The sequence below is a fragment of the Saccopteryx leptura genome, chromosome 3 (genome assembly GCF_036850995.1).
Source record: "Saccopteryx leptura isolate mSacLep1 chromosome 3, mSacLep1_pri_phased_curated, whole genome shotgun sequence".
NCBI lineage: Eukaryota > Metazoa > Chordata > Mammalia > Chiroptera > Emballonuridae > Saccopteryx > Saccopteryx leptura.
This window is the reverse complement of record NC_089505.1, coordinates 58051288-58073803: the sequence shown is the minus strand read 5'-3', so window position 1 is coordinate 58073803 and position 22516 is coordinate 58051288. Positions and strand designations below refer to the sequence as shown.

Below are 22516 nucleotides of genomic sequence, written 5' to 3'. Positions count from 1 at the left end.
CGGGGAAAGCTCCGTCGCCTCCGCGCGCGCCCGCCTGGCCTAAGAATGAATGGAAACTTCAATCTCGCGCGCTCGGCGCGAGCAGCCAATGACGCGGCAGGGAGCGGCGGCGGGCAGGTGTGCGCGTGCCGCCGCCTGACGCAGGGCTCGAATCTAGCAGCCCGGTGCCGCCACCGTTCTCCGCGGCCCCCTAGCCGGCCCGGCCCGGCCCGACCCGGCGCGCTCCTCCCCACACCCAGCCACCCGCCGGGCTGCGGCGGCGACGGCGGATTCCGCGGCTGAGCGCCGCCCTCTCTCCCCCAGCGCCTCCGCGCCGCGTCCCCTCGCCAGCTCACAATGTGCTGACCCTCCCGGCCCCGCCGCGGGCACCCCGGGTCTCCGGCCGCCGCGCGCCCTCAGGAAGTGACAGATTCCAGGCCCCTTCCTCCGCCCCGTCCCGGACTGAACGCCACCCGCGTACTCACACCCTATAGCCGCTCACACCTGAGCTAGCGACGCGACCATGAGGCTCCGGAGGTAAGCAGCGCACCTCGCGGCCGGGTGTGCGCGCCGCTGCGGACACGGCTCGCGGCCCCTGGTCTGGCACGTGAGCAACGTCGAGGGGAGCTTGGTGCCGCGGAGCAGGAAGAAAGGAGGAGGCGCGAGCGCCAGGGAGGGGGAAGGACAGGGCAAGGTGGGGAAGTGACCTGTCTCTCATCAAGTTGCCGTTCGGGAGCCGGACCACATCCTTCCTTCGCCGGCCCTGATTTATTGCCCCCGTGTTGTCACTGAGCTGTGGGCGGCCGATGTACTTCCGGGTTCACACCTTTCTCACCCTGCTCGGCCCCGCTGGGTCGGCGCTCGCGGGCTAGGCATCGCCAGCGTGGGTGCCGAGTGTCGCCACCGCGGTCTACCGCCGTGCGGGCCGGAGTGGGCTGTGAGCTAGAGGGCCGGTTGGGGAGGGGATGAAGGCGACCCGGGACGCAGTGGTAAGGCGCAGGCTGGGGTCCGGGCCGCGGGTCGGCACGGCCGGCGCGGGCGCCTCGCACGTGCGGGGCCGCGTCGCCAGGGGGCGTCCGCACCTGCCCTTCACATATTCCGCGAACCGAGCTGCTTTGTAGCCGGCAGACGTCGGGAATCCCTTCTGCTTTGGTGTTAGTGATGTAAATTTATGCATTAAAATTAAGGATTTGCGGAGAACGGAGAAAAGTGCACTTGTATTTAGGTTGCTTTTGAAAAGGAAACAACCAAAGAAGAAATGCTACATTTGCAGGAGCATTAACTACTGCCTGGAACACTGGATGTGGGTGCATTACGAGGATTTGTACTCCAAAAACTTTTATAAAATTGCACGTTGGTAAATATTGAGTGCTTTCGAGTAACATCTTGCAGTATGTATTTAATGTCCTCATTGCGGAAAATTTTAAAATGTAAGTAATAGTAAGTCCGCCATTTTGAATTGTTGCATGTAACACAGACTGAAATAGGTTCCTGTGTTTCCTGAGTTCCTTTCTGTTCTTTCTGTGAATTTGTTTTCATCCACAGGTTTTTCAGGTTACCAGGTATTATTTCTGTTCATAAGACTAAATTATTCAGTAAGGATTTTTATATCTACAATTTTAAATGCAAGGGAAAAATAAATTATACTCGTGTTCATTGTTTTTATTTCTTGGTCACAAGTACTGGAAGTTAAAATGACACATAACTAGTATTAGAAAATTTAAAATATTGTTGGGAAAATATGACAACGTGATTTTTACTCTGATAAAAATATGCTCTTGTCATTTTTGTGCGGATTGATACTATATTTAGGTAGGTGGTAATGCAAGAAACCTTTTTTTAAAATGCATCCTTTGGTAAAGCAAAATTTTAAAGAATAACATAAAACAGTTCAACTCTATAAAGTAATTAAGGAAAACTTTAAAATTTAAGATTTAATTCTTGGAAATTTATGCCAGTTGATGCGATTTTGAAAATATAAATTTGTTTTGAAATTTGTCTTTTTTCCTGCTGTATTTTTGCACAAATTGAAAGAGGAATCAAATTATAAATCAGCAGAATGTGTAATAACTAGTATTACATTTAGGTTAATAATTAGACCTTTGTCCATTTGGAAGACAGTTCTTGCTTCCCAAATTCTGTATCTCTCTGAATGTATGAAATAGGACAATCCAGTGTGCCTAAATTTCCAAAGAGCTTTAGAAATTAAACTGACACAAGCTTCTTTCTAGTACTTGAAGGGGAGGTGAATGCACTACAGAGGATAAAATGCTTTGACTTGACCATTTTACAAATAGGATCAACTAATCATTGCTTGATAATAAAATGTCATAAGAATTTGAGAATCATAATCAATTTGTAATGCATATTATTAGAACCCTCTATAGTTATTGTTCTGTTATAGATCTGAAATCAAATGCTTCAAAGTTCAATTCTCATTTTCTTCCATTTACTCAGAAGGAGAAGATTAAACAATGTCTGGTAGTTTGGTAATGTTTGGTATCTGATCATAACACTTTTTTTTTTGTATTTGTAACACTGCTATCATAATTGACCATGATTAAAGGAAAAATAAGGACCATAATTAAAACATGTATAACTGTCAGATGTAACACTGATGTCCCTTCAAAATAATTGAAGTGTTATTCATAAATAGCAAATTTGGGGACTGTAAATGATCTTTAAATATTTAATCTATAATTGAGTTGATTAAAAAAAGGAAAAGAAATTCAGAGATGAATCAGTTTATTAAGTAATTAGAGCTTTTGAGTATAAAAGGGACATTACAAATTTTTGGTCAAAGAATTTTACTTGGTAATTTTTATTAGAATCTTATTTTCTTTTAGAATTTTATAGCCCATAAATGCCCAAAGTATTTATATTTAAATGCTTTAGAACCTGTACCTGATTTTTTTTACTTTTAAAAAGACAGTATCTTGAAAAGTGCTGTTTTCAGTGAACCACAAGGTAAAGAAGTAGTTCTAGCTTGCCAAGCAGAACAATGAAAATTGTTTACATTAAAAAGTTGAGATTGATTTATATGAACATATCTAGGTATATATGAAGTATAGAATTACATTGATTTGAGAAACTTGCCCGCTATATACATATACTTGTATATATATACTGATTTGGATTTATCTGCCACAGTGACTCTGTGAAGTCGCTGGCCACAGTGCTGAACCAAGACAGCCATATTGGTCACTGTTAAATCTGACTGAAAACCACACAGAAAATTGTATAGAGGTTCAAGTAACATCATCACTGTAAGAAATATATTTCATATATACTTTTTAATGTAATCTTTTTACCAAACTGCATTGGAATCAAACAGAAGTGATAAAGAAATTTTTCCCTGACTGTAACATCGATTTTGAATAATGTCATTATAATCAATGAGATCAATATTAGAGATTTTCTCTTTCTTTGAAAGCTGTCACTTGCAGAGGAAGACAAGATTTTAAAATCAATTTAAGCAACTAATGAGTACTCTCAATAAGGACAATTTTAACTGACAACAGTGTAAGACTGAGTATGAATTTGATATTTGCAATTTTTGTTTCATGTTTTATAGTCTGGCACTATCCAAACCATCATCAAAACATGTTATCAAAATTAATCAAATTAGAAGTGACTTATAAATTAAATCCTGCTTAGAAACAATAAAAATATAAGCAATTTTCTAAATAGAAAAAGATAAAATATGACTTTTTAATGATCTTGACTTAGTACTTTGGGAAAATTTTCTATTGTTTAAAACAGGACAAACACTAGGTTATCACTGCTTACACTATTACTGTGTTTTGCATTGTGTGTACTGAACACTGGTATGAAACCATTGTAGAAATTACCTGAAAAGGAATGTTGTGATACATTTAATATTTCAGTAAAAAAGTACCACTTTAGACATAAAAATTTGACATTGTTTTCCTAAAAATAGAATGGGTTGATATGCAGGATAATCAAATTAAGGGTCAAAGGTGACCAACCAGGACAAAAGGTATGCAGCTCATTTTCAAGCAATCCGTTTCCAGTTTTCATGGCTGAGCAAAAGCTTAATTATATGGAAAAAAGGACATAAGTGTTGTTTGAGCAGATGTAATGTGGAAAAACATGTTTTAAATTTTCTAGATACTTTCAAATCAGTTTTTTTTACAGACAGTGGAAATGCAAAAGCCAAAATGCTACTTTTATATTTTTTAAGCATTTCTTTTAAGTAACATTTTCATACTCTACAGAAACATTTTAGCTAAAATATTTTATATCATACAGGTAATAACAGACTTAACTTTTTGTAGATAAAAATTTTAGAAAAACTAAACTATGTTTTATCTTCTTTGCATTAGTCTCTTGGTATAATCTCTGCTAGTTAAATTTCTATTTTTATTTAATACTGTTTATTATACCATTAAATGGCCACGACATAAAGATGAGTAGCCTCAAAAATATCTCTTGATGTTTATTGCACTGCTCAGAAAAATTAGAGGATCAAGAAACGAAGATACTTCAGTACTTTCAGCCTTTTGTACATGCATTTTCACTAGTGAAATAAAAGTTGGTTTTGCATCTTATTTGCATAATCGGACAACTTTCTTTGACTTGTCGTTTGCTTTTCTGATGTTCTTGTTTAATAAAAGAAATCAAATGCTTTTTTTTTTCTTGCTTCCTATTTGTTTTGAAATATACCCTAATTTTTGTGAGCAGTATATATTAAATAGTGGTGTTCAGGTATACTTAGAATTTTTTTTTTTTACTATACCAAGAAGCTACATGAAAGTTTTCATCTTAAAGTTATGGTGGGCTTTCTTTTTTTTTTTTTTTTTTTTGTAGTTTTCTGAAGCTGGAAACGGGGAGAGACAGTCAGACAGACTCCTGCATGCATCCAACCAGGATCCACCCGGCACGCCCACCAGGGGCGATGCTCTGCCCCTCCGGGGCGTCGCTCTGCCGCGACCAGAGCCACTCTAGCACCTGGGGCAGAGGCCAAGGAGCCATCCCCAGCGCCCGGGCCATCTTTGCTCCAATGGAGCCTTGGCTGCAGGAGGGGAAGAGAGAGACAGAGAGAAAGGAGGGGGGGTGGAGAAGCAAATGGGCGCTTCTCCTATGTGCCCTGGCTGGGAATCAAACCCGGGTCCCCCGCACGCCAGGCCGACGCTATACCGCTGAGCCAACCGGCCAGGGCATGGGCTTTCAAAATATATGTTATTAGCTTTTTAAACAGGAATCTTTGCCATTATTTTGACTATTTAAAACCACTATTTTTTTTTTTTAATTTGATAGCCTGGCCATTTGGCTCAGTGGTAGAGCATTGGCCTGGCGTGTGGATGTCCTAGGTTTGATTCCTGGTCAGGGCGCACACGAGAATCTACCATCTGCTTCCCCCTCCCCCTTCTCCCTTTTCTCTATCTCTTTTTTCTTCACCCACAGCCCTGGCATGGTTGAAGGAAGTTGGCCCCTGGAGCTGAGGGTAGCTCCATGGCCTTGCCTCAGGCACTAAAAATAACTTGGTTGCTGAGCAACGGAGCAATGCCCCAGATGGGCAGAGCATCGCCTAGTAGGGGGCTTGCTGGGTGGATCCCAGTCTGGATGCATGCGGGAATCTGTTTGTCTGCCTGCCTCCCCTCTTCTCACTTAAAAAAAATTTTTTTAATTTTTGATGTGACCTAAACAATGGTTCAGCTATGGACTTATTTTATAAAACTGTTATTTTATGCTATAGAAAATACAAACTATTTGCACTAGCAAAACCAATTGTGTTGTGGCTCAATTGTGTTACAACTTTTACATTTAAGCTAAAGAATTGTGTTTACCAATTAACAGTTGTGTCATAATACATTTTAAACAATCGACAATGCCAACTAAATAATTCATTGAAGTTAATTTTCTAGAATAAATTATTTTTTAGTATACTTATTTGATGAGAATGCTAGAACTGCCTATATCTTGTGTGAAACCAATAAAATTTCTACTTGAAAGTGGTTGAGAAAGTTAAATCAATCTCGGTGATTTAGCAGTAATAAAAACGGTAGCCTTTAATTTAGTGTTAATTATTATAAATAATTAAAAATAAATAATGTATTGTATTGATGGGTATGCAACAGAATTGAATGACAAGATAACCTGGAGGTGTTTTCTTTGAATATATGTACCCTGATTTATTGATGTCACCCCATTAACATTAATAAAAATTTATTTAAAAAAATAAATAAATAAAATAATGTATTATAATTTAATTTATATATATAAAAATTGCAAGTTTGAAATATTTTTAATATAAATTTTTTCATTCAAGAAAATGTTCAAAATATTTCACCAAATGTGAAGTTTCCTGTTTTAACATTCCAATACCTATGATTTTTCAACTATGTGAAGTCACATGTAATATTTATGTTACTTCACAGATCATTTTTTTAAATTGTACTTGAATATACTTGAAGGTACAGTATTTCCAGTTATATCTAAAATTACAGTAGAATGTACAGTTGAATTGCAAAATAATTTATCCTGATTTTCCTTCTGCAGCATTTGAATTGTTTGTTGACTAATTGTCAAAGAAACAATTACAGGGAAGAGTTTAATGCATTTCTTTAGTGGACAGTATAACAAAATATTCATTTTGATATTAAAATTTACATTTAATATTTTATTTGATACCTTTTTATAGTATAGCTAAATAAGGATTGTGCTTTAGATTTCAGTCTGATGTTTGTGTAGGATGTTTGCTATATAATTTTAAGTAGAGTCATTTAAAAACTTTTCCCAACTATTCTTCTGGGGGGAAAAAGTCACATTGTTGTCTATTTTACTTTTTTGTGTGTGTGACAGATGGAGAGAGAAACAGATAGGGACAGACAGGGATGGAGAGAAATGAGAAGCATCATGTCTTTGTTGTGGCAACCTTACTTGTTCATTGATTGCTTTCTCATATGTGTGCCTTGATCCAGGGGTGAGGAGGCTACAACAGAACAAGTCAGCCCTTGCTCAAGCTACGACCATGGGGTCATATCTATGAACCCACGTTCAAGCCATTGACCCTGTGCTACAGCTGGTGAGCCTGCACTCAAGCCAGCGACCTTAAGGTTTCAAACCTGGGTTCTATATGTCCCAGTCTGATGCTCTATCCACTGTGCCACCACCTGGTCAGGCATCTACCTTTCTTTCAAAGAATGTATTTACTTTAGTGATAGTGGAGTCATATTGTAAATAGACTGTAATTTTTGTTATAAGTCATAAAGTAAAGGATATTTGTAGCCAACTATAATGTATTTTACACTTTATTTTAGAAAACTGCTTAGAATAAAAAAATTTGTCTTGAGTATTTTTTCAAATGTGCAAAATTATAGTGAGAATAAGTAGTGAAGTAATTTTCCTTATATTTTGGTAAATATTGATTGTTAAATCATGTATTAAGAGCATAAATTTTTTAATTGATTTTTTGCATTCATTAGTTGAGCATATTAGATGGAAAAACTAATGTGATGTAAATTTAATTGAAATAAAATTCTGAGGAAGACACTATAGTGGTATTTTTATTTAGTAATCCATTCTTTGGGCCTAACAGCTTAATTGGGAATTTTTTTTAAATGAGTATACGTGCCCTGGCTAGATAGCTCAGTTGGTTATAGCGTCTTTCCCAGACACAAAGATTGTGGGTTCGATCCACAGTCAGGGGCCATAAAAGAACAGATAGATGTTTCTGTCTATTATTCTCTCTCTAAAATTAATTATTGTTTTAAAAAATTAGTATAATTGCTTCCCAGCCTTTTGGCTAAGATCGAGTGTAAAAAAAATCACTCTACAATGTGTAGTAGTAATCGTTTTCCTTTACATTGAATAGTTATAGTGGATTAACAGCAATATGTAAAGTGCTTGAGAAGAATAGTGTACTTTAAGAAATTTGAAGTCTTAAGAATACTAGATAGTGTTCATAAGTTAGGACATTTTATAGCAGTAAGTACATATGTTTTAAATAAAATTCTTGAAATCAATATACACATATTTTGTATTTGCAATAGTCAAATGATTAGTTACCTATTACATTGACTTTTTATAAAAGATGGTTTTTAAGAAAAGCCAGTTAGCTCAACTGGTTAGCTCCGTCAGCACGTCATCTAGAAACACCAGAGTTGAGGGTATGGAACAAAAAATGAATGCCTCTCTCTCTCTCTATTTTTTGTTACAGAGACAGAGAAACAGAGAGAGGGACAGATAGGGACAGACAGGAAGGGAGAGAGATAAGAAGCATCAGTTCTTCATTGTGGCACTTTAGTTGTTCATTGATTGCTTTCTCATATGTTCCTTGATGGGGGGTGGGCTACAGCAGACCGAGTGACCCCTTGCTCAGGCTAGTGACCCTGGGTTCAAGCTAGTGAGCTGTACTCAAACCAGATATGAGCCCATGCTCAAGCCAGTGACCTTGGAGTTTCAAACCTGGGTCCTCTGCATCCAGTCCGACGCTCAATCCACTGCGCCACCACCTAGTCAGGCTCTCTCTTTTTCTTCCTCTCTGTTTCTCTAAGATCAATAAAAAAAATTTTTGTATACAAATTCATTTATTTCATAAATGGCATTTTAAAGATGGTCAAGCCAGGTTCAGAAATTTATTAAGTCATTGATTCTTTTTAAAAATATGTATTAAACACTAAACAATGCCAGGATTAAAATGATAAACTGAATATATACAGTCCCTGCCACCATAGAGCCTAGAGTCAAGTTGGGGGAAAGAGCATGTTGGGCTATTATAGTCAACTACAGGATAGTATTACATGGTAGAAGCCATTATACTCAGTGTGTAACAACAAGAAACAGATCAAAGTGGAGATTTAAATGATGAACAGGGATTATTCTGGTGAAGGGTCAGAGAAGTATATTCTAGTATATCATAACTTTAATTCAATTTTTGTTTTTTAATATTTACCCCAAAATATAGTGTTAAATAACTCATGTATAAAGTTATAAATAGTTGATTTTATATTATTTATGCATTTAAAGAATTAACTTATTTCAAATAGTCACCTATAGTAAGAACACGAACATTTAATATTGTAAATATTTTATGTAACATTTACCTGTCTCATTCTTCACCCTTCCCTGGTAGCTCAGTTGGTTAGAGCATTGTACAGATAGACCAAAGTTGCGGGTTCAATCCCTGTCCAAGGCACATCCAGGAATCAGCCAATGAATGCAAAAATAAGTGAACAACAAATTTGTGTTTCATTCTTTCTCTTCCGCCTTTGTCTCCCTTCCTATCTTTCTCAAAAAATCAAAAAGATTTTAATACCTGTCTCATTCCTATCATAATTGTTCAATAAATACTGGATGGGTTATAATATATTTAAATAATTCTTTTTCATTTCTAATTCTTGTTTTTGAAAAATTTTATGCTATTAACATCAAATGAAATTATCAATGTCTGTGAAATAATCCCATCTTTTCCTTTGAAAAGGGATGATCATATTAAAACTATAAACAATAAAAAACTATCCTATGTGTTTAGAAAGTGGAAAATCTGAACATCTTTATCATTCCAAATGACTAGCTCTCTTTAAACCCAGAAAGCTCATAAAGCTCTAAAACAGCATTATGCCATTTGGTTTTTATTTTTAAATATGCCATTTATAATTATCATCTGAATTACTTAAAATTTTTTCACAAACCCTATCGATTGTTTTTTTACATCTTCAGAATATCTTGGTTTTAACTTTTCTGTAAATATTATATAAGCAGAGAAAATTAAGCATGGGGCTGTGGGCATTAGACTAGAAAAACATGAGCTAGGGTTTTGCTGAAAGTATGTGTGCCGTATTTTCCTATGTATAAGATGCACCCTTCCCCCCCCCCCGAAAAATTTGGGGTCTAAAAATGGTACGGCTTATACAGTGGTTGTAGATTTTTTTACTTGCATTTCCTGCCTTTTCGCACTTGTTTTTGTGCTCATTTTTGAAGACAGTGACTCGTCATCAGACACAGATGAGGACAAGCTAATGGATGGGAGTTTTGACAGTGATGAGTTGTATGAATTTTATGATTAATAAACTTGAGTTCAATAACTTTATGAATACATTCTTTTCAAATTTTGAGCCTCAAAATTAAGATGCTTGGTTCAGCGGTAGAGCATTGGCCCAGCATGTGGAAGTCCCAGGTTTGATTCCAGGCCAAGGCACACGGCAGAAGCACCCATCTGCTCTCCACCCTTCCCCTTCTCCTTCCTTTCCATCTCTTACCCTCCCGCAACCAAGGTTCCACTGGAGCAAAGTTGGCCCTGGCGCTGATGATGGCTCCATGTCTTCCACCTCAGGTGCTAGAATGGCTCCAGTCGCATCAAAGCAACAGTTCTGATGGACAGAGCATCGCCCGTAAGTGGGCATGCCAGGTGGATCCCGGTAGGGCACATGCGAGAGTCTGACTGCCTCCCCACTTCTCACTTCAGAAAAATACCAAAAATTAATTAAGATGCATCTTATACATTGGAGCGTCTTATACATGGGGAATATACGGTAATTCGGCACTTTAGTTCATTGATTGCTTTCTCATATGTGTATTGATGGGTGCTCCAGCCAAGATAGTGAACCCTTGCTCAAGCCAGGGACCCTGTGCTCAAGCTGGCAAGCTCAGGTTTTTGAACCTGGGTCCTCAGCATCCCAGGTCACCACTATCCATTGCACCACTGCCTGGTCAGGCAATTATATGTAATATTTAAATAAAACCCTACATAAACCAAGTGTGCAAAGTAAAACAAGATAGTGTTAGTGTAAAGGAAAACTTTAATTCAAATAAGTTTTAATAGTGAATTTTGTTAACATTAGTGTCCACCCTCATCTTATCTTTTGGGTATAAACATAGGACAACTGAAGGATTTAATGTACAGTGTTTCACATGCCTTTTTTTTTTTTTTAAAGAAATAAGTTGTAGTCATATTTTTTTAAAACAAGTTTTATTTTTTTACAGAGACAGAGTTAGAGAGAGGGACAGATAGATGAGAAGCATCAATCATTAGTTTTTCGTTGCGTGTTGCAACACCTTAGTTGTTCACTGATTGCTTTCTCATATGTGCCTTGACCACGGGCCTTCAGCAGACTGAGTAACCCCTTACTCGAGCCAGCGACCTTGGGTCCAAGCTGGTGAGCTTTTGCTCAAACCAGATGAGCCCACGCTCAAGCTGGTGACCTCGGGATCTCGAAGCTGGGTCCTCTGCATCCCAGTCCGACGCTCCATCCACTGTGCCACCGCCTGGTCATGCTCACATGCCTTTTGTTCACATTCTTCCTCTATTCTTTTCAAATATTACTCAGTGGTATTGTTATACTTTATAAGAAGAATCTTTGGTCAACATTCAGTAGAACTGTGTGTTTAGAAACTCTTCCATTGGCCTGACCTGTGGTGGCACAGTGGATAAAGCGTGGACCTAGAAATGCTGAGGTCGCCGGTTCGAAACCCTGGACTTGCCTGGTCAAGGCAGATATGGGAGTTGATGCTTCCAGCTCCTCCTCCCTTCTCTCTCTCTCTCTGTCTCTCCTCTCTCTCTCTGTCTCTCCCTCTCCTCTCTAAAATGAATAAATAAAAATAAATAAAAATTAAAAAATATATTATAGAAACTCTTCCATTTAGTTCTGAGAAGAAAATGAGACTGTAACTTTAAAGAATTTGCACATAATGGCTTATTCTGTGTGAGATACAGTAGATATAGGTGTAAAATTGAGTTAAGGGAACAAGGACAACCCTGGGTGGTAGCAAGTGAGTGGATGCATGTTGAAACAAGGCTATTTTCATCTGACCTGTGGTGGTGCAATGGGTCAAGTGTCAACCTGGAATACTGAGTTTGCCAGTTTGAAACCCTGACTTCCTTAGTCTAGGCACATAGGGGAGCTGATGCTTCTTTCTCCTCCCTCACTTCTCTCTCTCCTCTCTATAATGATTAAATAAAATCTTTTTTTTAAAAAAAGCTGTTTTCCAAACTTTAATAAGTGACCTGAGGATAAAAATGATAATTCAATGGCCAATAGTTCTTCCTTTTCCAATTGCCATACTTCATTACTGAGTAAACTCTTGATTGCAAGCTTTATTGTGTTGTGACATCTGCCATAAATATTTTAGAAATGTCAGTACTTATTCATATTTTTAAAACAAGTATATTAATGCATATTAGATACTTTTAATTAAATATACTTTATTGAATGAATTAACATTAGAGTAATTTTTTCACAAAGAGTATTTGAATGTAACAGAAAGACCTAATATCAACAGTGAAGTACCACAATTAAATTTCATGATTTATCTGCTAAAATATATCTGAAAGGAATAGCCAAATAAATTCATTAAAAAACACTATTGTGGGTTAGATTGATTTTTAACTGTGTTTTAGAAAACAGAATGGGATTCTTGAATTACAGTGTAATATTAAATTTTTTAATGTAATTGCATTGTTCACAAAATTAGGATATTTGATTACATCTTAATAGCCGTTTAAAGTGTTTATTAAACCAGTGTCCTTTAGTAGGAATCAAAGGCAAGTTTATGCCAATTAGTTATCTAATTTTGTTAGGTGAGTCTTAAATTTGACCTCACAGAGTCAAAGCCGAGGCATTTTATTGCTTTCTAACATGCCATTAAGCTGAAGAAGAGGCAATTAAGTCAGCAATTAATGTAGTACTAACTTGAGCTTTTTGGTTTTAGGTTCTTCAGAAGATGATGAGGTCATTCAACCAGGTTTCATCCGCCCCAGGTTAGTGGGTGCTTGTTTTTTTTCCAATTAAATATTTCACTAATGTTTGGAAAGATCACTAGAGGCACATGAGAAAACTTGACAGCTTTTAGAAATTCACTTTGGCAAGATGGGTACCATATCCTACTCTACTCCAGATCACTCTGTCTATAAACTGATACTTCCATCAGAATGTGTGAATGAAATCTTATAATTAACTCTTTTTCCTCCTAATTTTAGCAGTATTGGATTTTGTGATTCATTTTCTATAACTAAGGTAAAATTGGTAATAGGTATTTACACGCTTATTATGTGGCTGAATGAACAGGATTTGTAGCTTGTTCATTTTTTAAACACCCACAGCAAAATAGGTACTCACAAATATATGCTGGATTAATTTAAAGCTAGAGACTTGGTGCTGTTTTCAAATCATTTACCATAATGTAAATAGCACAATATAATAACTATTTTTCAGAGAATTAAGCAATTTTGCTAATCCAAGAAAACTACATTTATTTTGATTTTCATGAACTTGTATCATATTCATTCCTGATTATACTGCAAAAATGTCATTTGAACTTTTAACATTTTAAACCTAGATTTTTATATATATATATGATATATATATATATATCCTTTAGTCTATTTAGGTGTACTATAAAACCTAGATTTTTGATACATATTTTCTTAAATTATTGAAATTTACTTACAGTGCTTTTCAGTAACAATTTTATTTGTAACGTAATACTCTGGTTTAAGCTTTGATTAATTTGATATCTTGGCTCTACTCTTGACTGATAATACTACCATGAAAACATATTTAAAAGCTGTGATATGACAAGGTTTATGATCATTAAGTACAAGTAAAAATATGTTATTCTGTTATTAAGCTTATCAAATTTAAGATTTTAGTAAGAGGAAAATAGTAGGGATCAAAAGTTTAATAAGTAACCACTGATAGGCATTGCCATTTGACAAACACTTTCCTTTTTTCTAGAGTGGAATCCTTTGACATGGAGGTGGTGCTCTAATGAGTACCATGAAAAAGAAGATTCTGAAAAGTTGCCACAATATTTTAATTTACCAGCTAGTTTCTGATTACTATAGATTGTTGTTTTTCTGTGGGGGCAAACTGGAGACAGTCCAGATACCTTTTTCATTTCTGTTGGGAAATAATGTTAACACCAGTATGTTAAGTGACTGCAATAAAGTTTCATGTCTGTGTTTCCTTGTGATTAAAAAAAGGGTTGTTTGGGAAAGGTTCCACTTTCACCAAAAAGAAAGGTTGTTTCCAGGGATTACATTTAAACTGAAATACTTGAACATCAACTGTTCACTCTCCTCAATTTGCAGATGAGGTAACTGGGGCCAGAGAAGCTTAATGAGTAGCAAGGTCAGCAAATGGGACCAGAACTCTGGCTTTTCGTTTCTAGCTGAATTCTCTTTCTCCACAGATTTCCTTCCCACTCAGGCAATTTTAAAGCCTGGTGATATCTTCCCACTTCCTTCATTTTTTATCCCCCCACTTTTTTCCTTCTCACTTTTCATTCACCTGCCCCCTTCTTCCAAATAAATCCAAAGTGCAAATATTAAAATAAATGCCTGGGAAACAGTTCACCTCATTTCAATTATTTCTTTTGATGAGATTAGGTTTAAAAAACCAAATGTCATTCATTGCCTTAGAGGGGAAAAAATTTCCTGTTTACATTACTGTCAATTTCTACAGACCCAATATTTACTGCAAAAAGAATTTTAAACTATGAAGCATACATGTTCAACTCATACAGGTGAAAAATATTGACTCATTTTTTCATACAAAACATGAAGCTTCCTTTTGTGTTATTCTGGCCAACATATGTAGTGCTTACTACAAAATGATTTTTCTAACCCATTTCTGTTCTGATTAAAATCATTTAAGAAAGTAATTTGTTGAGCATAGTTCAGAAGACATTTGGGAACTGTGGTAAAAACTTATTTTTCCTTTTCATTAGGGGAGTATGATAATAGAACAGGATTTTTTTGTTTTGTTTTTTTAAAGAAACTTTCAACAAAATGGCGCTCCTAAATTATATCCTTTTTCTGATTTAATTTTATTGCTCTAAAAACTTTGCTGAAACATAACTGATCAAAAAGGAAACATTTGCAAATGTTTGTTTTTTGAAGTATGAAAACAATTTGGGAGATTTAAAATATATGCTAATCAGCTCCTATATTTCCATATTTTATTTAATTATATCTGGAGAAATCTGTTAAGATATTTAAGGGAAAAATTTAAAAGATTTACAACTATGTCAAAATTATCAAATTGGAACAATTGTGTTAAGCATTAACTCCAGATAAAGAAATTAAAGGAAAACGGAATTTTGCTTTTTGAAAACAAAAACAAAATGCTCCTATATTCTTGAGTGCCTTTATTATAAGACCAAGGCACCCAGCCGAGTACTTCTTTCATTTGACTTCGTATTGTAAAAATTTCAAGAAAGTTACTTGCCAAGCAGTTTGCTGAAGCCGCAGTGGGAGGGATCGGGAACAGTTTGCCCGACGTGCAGCTTTTGAGCTGGAAACTTCATTCCCCGAGGCTGGAGAGCGGGTTCCCTAAAATCACCCCCGTCCGCCCCTCACCCCCAACTCGCTACCCCACCCCCACCCCACCTCCTTCCGGTACGATTACTTTTCCTGACCCTCCAAAGGCGCAGGGCGATGTTTTCGTGGCTGCCCTAAAGTACCGGCGCCAGGAGTCTGAAGCCCTCTTCATTTTTGGCAAGGCGGGGACGCGGGGAGGTGGGGAGGGTGGAGGGTTGTGGTCATTTTCTCGGGTTCTCCTGATTTCTTACCCCTTCATCACTTATCTTAGATTTCGGAGGCTCTGACATCTCACAGATAAAGGGATCAAATTGTGAATGTCTGGAAATACAGTAAAAGTAGTAGATTGTGCCAAATGTTGTCTTCCATGGTGGAAAGGCAAGGGTTTCTTTTGTTTGGTGTTCTGGGGTGGGGGCTGATAAATGTAAAAATCCATAGCCTTCTTCGGAACAGTTCCACTGCTAGAGAGGAGGTGGTGATGTGCTAAATAAAGGGAAAGGTGATTAGAAAGAAAAAGGAGAGAGGAAGTATCGGGCTGGGGCAGATCCGCTGGCCTGGGGGTCTCAGTGACCCTGGGACACGAACTTCGCGTGAAATGAGAGGGCTGCGGACCCCAGCTTATTTGCCGGGAGGAGACCCCGGGTGGAGTCGCTCATTGTACTGCCACAGCTCCTCCTCCTAGTTTTAAGAACTGAAGCCTTGTTTCTGCTTTGATAGAAGGCACTCACTGCTTATAGGAAAACAACCATGGTGGGCTTTGACACCTCTTTTAGCTCCTTGCATTGTACTGTTGGAATTAAAAAATAATAACGGCTGAGAACATGTGTGCTTTTTAAATGGAGAAACCTTAGATTGTGATAACCAATGGGCGGTTGTTTCCTTGGTTTTTACCCCCAGTGCGTTAACGTTCTTTGTAGCTACTTGAACTCATTTTCAAGATTTTGGAAGAACTATGATAAATCAACCTACTGAAACATTTGGCTTTCACAAGTATAAAACATGCGTTTTGAGTCAAGCACAGGTCTTTCTGGCACTAAAAACAAGTAGGAAATGAGACAAAAATTAAAACCAGAAGACTTCAGGAAGGTAACAAATTGGAAAGCATTCTAGGAGATTCATAGGACCGTTTTATGTGAAAGAAGCATTCTATGAGCTTAAAGAGATTAGGTTCAGTTTTATAAAAGGATCTTAGGCTCAAAAAATGGGGTGGGGATAGAAAAGATGAATCCATGTAAAAGATAATGTCATATCCCTGATAGTCTTTCTTACCCTGTCTCCTTCCTTCACTTTTCTTCCCAATTGCCTTCCCTTCTCCTCCTCCTCTTCACTTCTCTACCCCTTTCTTTTACCGCCAACCCGCCCCAGGTATGTAAATACAGTTGCCTTAAATTCTTTGTGAATGAACACTAGAAGATTTCTCAGAGTTCCCAATTGGACAAAGCCTTCTACACAACTTGAAAGGCTGATGTCCCTCTCAGGAAATGAATGAGTCGATAACCTCTGACACCAGTGACCAGTCCAATGAACCCTACCTTAATTCCACTAATACTGGAGGCCCTCAATCAGGCAAGACTGAATCTCATAACCATACCATACTATGTAGTTCAGTTATGGTATTTCACACTTTTAATCTGTGTATTGATAGGTTTGAACTTAATCTAATTTAATGATAAACAAGGATTCTATATATTTCTGATTTTATTATTACACTATTTTCTAATTAAAACAAACTTACAGATAAAATATTTCCTATAAATATGTGTCAGTAACAGAATGAAGCTGTACTGGCCTGTGAATTTTATGACAGTTTTACATAAATAATAGCTTTCCCCCTCCAGTTAAGTGAATACTTTTCCAGATTAATTTTCTATTAACCAGATGTTGATTTTTAAAAAGTAATTCTTTCACTTAAAAGTTAAAAAGCTTATTTAGTATTTTCTATTTTGTATTATGTGAAATGTTTAACCTGGAATGCCCTTATTAAAGTTATTTCATTATAGGTCAATGTAATCAATTGCTTTCTATTAAAATAATGCCTAGTAAATGTTTTGTTAGCAAATAATTTTTTGAGAGCTTTGAGCTTTTGTTACTCTTTCAAAATCATTTGAATTTTCATACTTTTTCTTGCTTTCCTACCATGGTTATTCTTCCCCAAAATAAATAAGAAAACTTTGCCCCTTTTCCTGAGAAACAACAAAATAAATGGACAAAAAAAAAATCTTTACAAGTTTTTTTTTTAGTCTTGATTGAAGCTTTTTACCACAAACAGCTGAAAATAGCATATTTATGTACATTAATTTATTTAAGATCTGAACCAATTAGGATAAATTTATATTTAGTTGTTTAGCTAAGGGAGAAGGTGCACATAGATGCCGTGCATGGGTTTTCAGAAGTTCTTGGATTCAGGATGCCTACATTTTAGTTTATGTGGAACAGTGTTAAAGAGTTAGCCCTGTGGACAGGTTTGGAGATACCGAAGGGGATTGCGGGTTTGGTGGGGGAGGGTCAACTTGGTAGCTTTGCCTAAGGGAAGTGGTATCTGTTCAGTTTCTCCGTAAACTGCTTGTTTAAGAAAATGGGGGTGGGTGGGGCTAAGTGTGGTGGTGCGTTTACATGTTTCAAAAAGGGTAATGTTTTATATTTTAAAGGAAATTAGGCATTTCTACTTGATATATAATATTTATTGTAATAGTCGATAAGGGCGGTAATATTTGGTGTCAGTATCTAGTAATCTGCAATCATTTAAACCGATTTAAAAGGTAAAGGGAAAGCATTTTGAAACTGGGGGCGGGCTGGGGCGGTAGAAGCCTAATCCATTTTTTAATTTTCGTTGATTCGGTTTTTCTCTTCACTGGTGATTGACTTTAAAAATGTCAGGGTCCAGTAAATATACGAATTTACCTTTTTTTCTCCCACTTGCCTCTCTTTCTTTACCCCTCCCCCCACTAGCGCCCGCTTTTTCTCCCCCACCTCTTTCTCTGGCTCTGCAGCCGCCTCTGCTGGCCGCTCCTCTTCACTCCCCTGCCCGGCGCACCCCTCCCCCTCCCTGCCCTACCTCGTCTTGCTCTTGGGGAACAATCGCCACTGATTTAGGTTCACTCTATGTTAGGCTGGAATACGGGGCTGTTATTTAGGAAGTCATTAATCACATCTCCTCCCCCGGAAAGAGATGGCGGAGAAACCTGTGAAGTACAATTTCTTACCAACCCCTTCCAAAATGTTCCGAAATGCTAAACCTAAACACAGTTTGACTGCATAAAGGTGATAGCGATTTTTCCAATAGGATTTTATTTGAAATTTGAATTTTTTCGAGGCACAATCAGGAAATTTGTGTGCTTGTCGTAGTGTTGGTGTTTGTTATCATTATCTAAACTTTCATGGGGATGTAATTAGGTTTAATTAGATCTTTTGTAAATTATACATTTTTCTCTAAGAACTGAAATAGATTTGCGTCCAAAGCAGATTTACTGCTATGGAGCCAGATGAATTCTTAAAAGGGGAAAAAATAGCGTAACCTTGGTTGCTTTATTGAAATGGCTTTTTCCCCCAAATGAGATTATTTGGACAGGCTTATGTGTAAGGCACGCGTGTGCACACATATGACTGCTGTTTTTCTAAACGACTCACAAGGACCCTCTATTGTGTTTTAAGTAAAAGCACGAAACAGCATTCTGAATTATCATAAAGCAGCGTCCCAAATTGTCTTTAAGATAACATGTTTTGAGTTTTTCGTGTTCATTCATAAATTATTTTGATGTCAGCATAGATGAAATGGCGATTGGTTATCTCTTCCTCTTGCCAGCCCCTTAAGGATCCGAGGTGAAATTAGTAGCAAGAAAGCATGTAATTGACAAAGTCACGTGTGCTCAGGGGGCCAGAAACTGGAGAGAGAAGAGAAAAAAATCAAAAGAGGGAAAGCACATTAGACCATGCGAGCTAAATTTGTGATCGCACAAAATCAAGATGTTAGATTGATGCAGAAGATCACTTCGTGCAAAGGGAAAGTTTTCATCTCACGAGTTCGGAGCAGAGGGCCCGAGGGGCAACATGGCCGAAGGTTAATTTTCTTTTCTATTGTTTTACTGTGATTTTCTTTCTTCCTTTCTCTCTCTCCTCCCCCTCTCCCACCTTCCTTTGCCCGTCTCCCCCTTCCCGGTTTTAGCCCAGTACTGGGCATTACCCCCACGATCCCCATCGCGCAAGGGGGCTTTCTGCAACCCATTGTTACAGATCTCAAAAAATGTTTTGTACCGCCCACAGTGATTCACAACTTGAAAAGCTTTCAGGGGGCTATTGTTTGAATTGTTTGAGTGTGATTAAGCGCAGTTTCAGTTAGTGAGCCCGAGAAAACTTTTATACACCTGCCCCCTCCCCCATCCCATTTTAATTGAAAGTTATTGGGGGAGGGGAATGCACATTGCAGATAACCCTGGATTCGCTGCCGCCGCATGTGCATTAAACTAGTTCTATCCATCTTCGTGATTTCTCTTTCCTCCTCGTGCCCGCCGGAGAAAAAAGTTTCGCTGAAAATTTCTCTTTGTAAATGGGATCAGTGTTAAATCAGCAATATGCAAGTAAGGTATCTCATGCTGTACGGTAATGTGTGGCTGAAAAAATGGACTTAAATGAAAAAGTAACATCTATACAGAACCGTGGAAGGGGATAGAACAGTGTGGTTCCCCCTCCCCCGCTTCCCCTTGTAACCTTTTTCTTTTAAAATATTTTCAGTAGAAGAAAAGGAGGAATCAACCGTTTAATCGAGTTTTCTTATTTCCTTCTCACTCCCCAACCACCAGGGTTTTTTTCTTTCTTTCTTCCTTTTTCAATGAACTGTATGGCAATACAGACTGACTTTTTGTCCTGTTCTCAGGCGGGGCAAGCAAAGGTGGTGGAGAAGAGCCCGGAAAGCTGCACGAGCAGGCAGAGGAGGAATCCCAAATTTTGCATGGAACTGGCCACTGTAAGTGGTTCAATGTGCGAATGGGATTTGGATTCATCTCCATGATAAACCGAGAGGGAAGCCCCTTGGATATTCCAGTCGATGTATTCGTACACCAAGTAAGCCAAACTTTTTACCCACCTCTTGACCTTTTTCCACGTGGAGTTGATATGTAATTTTGTCAATGGCTATAAAATAATGTGTCCTTAGGAATATAAAAAGACAAAGATTTTCCTTATAATCACGAGTTAATGCAGTTTTTAGGGTGTGTGTATGGGTCCCCTTTGGGTATTTTTTTTCTAAACAACGAAATCTTTGAAATTTTAATGCATGGGTATTTGTTGACTTTATTAGCAAGTTCCTTTTATTCATTCGACAGCAAAATTGCAGTGGTATAGCTTCCGGTGTTATCCGTTACAATGTAGTCTGTCGCCTACGCCTGATGAATGAGTAGGTAAATGAATGAATAAATGAAGACCATTTTAAGGTTTTTTTTAAAAAACAACACAACAGTTTGCTGTTATAAAAAATCTATAGGTCCCCATATTTTAGACACCCTAGTCTGTAGCTCTCCATCTTATTTCATCTTTTCCTGCCCGGTAGTCATTTGTAGATGTAAGTCAAAATAGTTTGATTTTACAGTAAAGTAAAATAAAACACTGTTGGCTTAGTATGGATTTGAAGAAATGCAAGTGTGGACGCTTAGTAATCAAACATTTTAGAAATGTGCTTCGTGTATACGTCTAAGGATACTGTCTCTTTAAGAGACTGAACTAAAAAAAAATAAAACAAACAAACAAACAGAAAAAACATATGGCCAGAGGCGACTTTAGCTTGTGTGTTTAAAATGTGCTAGTCTGCTACTTGAGGGTAAATTTCCACCATTGCCTATAGTGTGTTGTAATTTTTAAAGATGCTTAATACCAAACAGAATGTTATTGCTTCTCATTTTAAAATTTTTATGCAGAAACAAATTAATACCTCATCCCTTGTCAATCCACTCCTCTATAGCTTAACCTCTTTTTAGTAAAAAATATATTTACAGTTTGCAAGCTTGATCAGTTCATCAGAAGAATTAAAGAACTATAAATTCTCTAATAATTCTTTAGATAGGAGTAAAGGGATTTGAGAGTAAAGAGGTTTACTTTGTCTTGACATCTAAGTTAAAAAGAATTCAATGAATGGCTATCAATATACTACAGGTTGACTGACATAAGTACATGCAGGAAATACTTAGGCTGTTTGTGTGAAAATTACATATTTTATTTGATACTGTGTTGCATGTTCCCGGTTATATTTACAACCTCCTTTCCCTCTAAGGAATATCATCTCCAAATTAAGTATATAAACAATAGAAACATATGAAACCATTCTGTTTTGATCTGTTGTCCTGTGGTGCTTCCTGATCTTGCTGTGTGGTGTGTGTTTTCCTTTCCTAAAGGCCTGGCCATCATTATTGGCTGTTTATATGTGGAAGGATCAGCATAATCTGTGAACTGTGAATTGAAACAAGGTTTAAATACATAAATAGAAGTCTACAGACAGGCTACTGAATTTTATGCCTCCTACTTTATATTGCAAAATGAAGCCACATTTTCTGCTTTTTTCTTCCCTGGAGTGAATGATTGAAATCATTGACAGATCCACTTCTGTCAGGCTCTGGCTTTCCCCCCTTTGAACCTTCTTTGGGTTGTTAAATTGTTCTTTACGATCTCATAAATTTGTTTTATAGATGAATGAAAAAAATAGCCCTTTTCTTCTTTGATCACACCTTGTTATAATTTGGTTTTCTGTGTTTACTTTAATATATTCAAATAGTAGACATCTTATTAATTAATATTAATGTTAGAACCATGAGACATCCAAATTTACGCTGTTTAATGGTTATATATTGATAAATATTCCTTTATCCACTAAATTCAGAAATTTAGTATATTGCTGAAAAAGTTTTATAGATAGAAGTTTCTAGTGTATAATAATTAATTATTTAATAAGACTTGCTTTAATCATTGTTATACATTGTGTGTTTACTAAAAAACAATATTAAGATGACATTGATAAAAATGCTCTTTAAATAGGTGAATTTGTATTCTTCAGAAGAATATATCCAGATACATTCTTAGGAAGAAGTATGTAAAAAGTCAATAAAACTTAAATATTAGTGTTTTAGTGGTGTAAAAACCCAGACAGTGATAATCTTTAACTTTAAAATTAGAAAGTGATATTAGGGGATTTTTTTTTTTGATGGATATAATATTTGTTTTTAAAAATATATCTAAGTTTTTTTCTAGGGAAAAATTATCTAGGTATGTATT

The 22516-nt window shown here is 37.1% G+C and overlaps 1 protein-coding gene across 2 annotated transcripts in view; it reads left to right on the top strand.

Annotated features, from left to right (window-relative positions):
- The first annotated feature begins 1117 nt into the window (after nucleotides 1-1117).
- The window catches only part of LIN28B (lin-28 homolog B), a 135316-nt gene continuing 113917 nt past the window's right edge, over nucleotides 1118-22516 (top strand). The window contains exons 1-3 of one of the 2 annotated variants that reach the window (XM_066371826.1): nucleotides 1118-1409; nucleotides 12652-12700; nucleotides 20133-20320. In XM_066371826.1, coding sequence (XP_066227923.1) covers nucleotides 12664-12700; nucleotides 20133-20320 — 225 coding nt within the window. In that variant the 5' untranslated portion in view covers nucleotides 1118-1409; nucleotides 12652-12663. Of the gene's footprint in view, nucleotides 1410-12649; nucleotides 12701-13676; nucleotides 13862-20132; nucleotides 20321-22516 lie in introns of those variants that run through there. The other variant, XR_010749866.1, reaches the window with a different exon arrangement.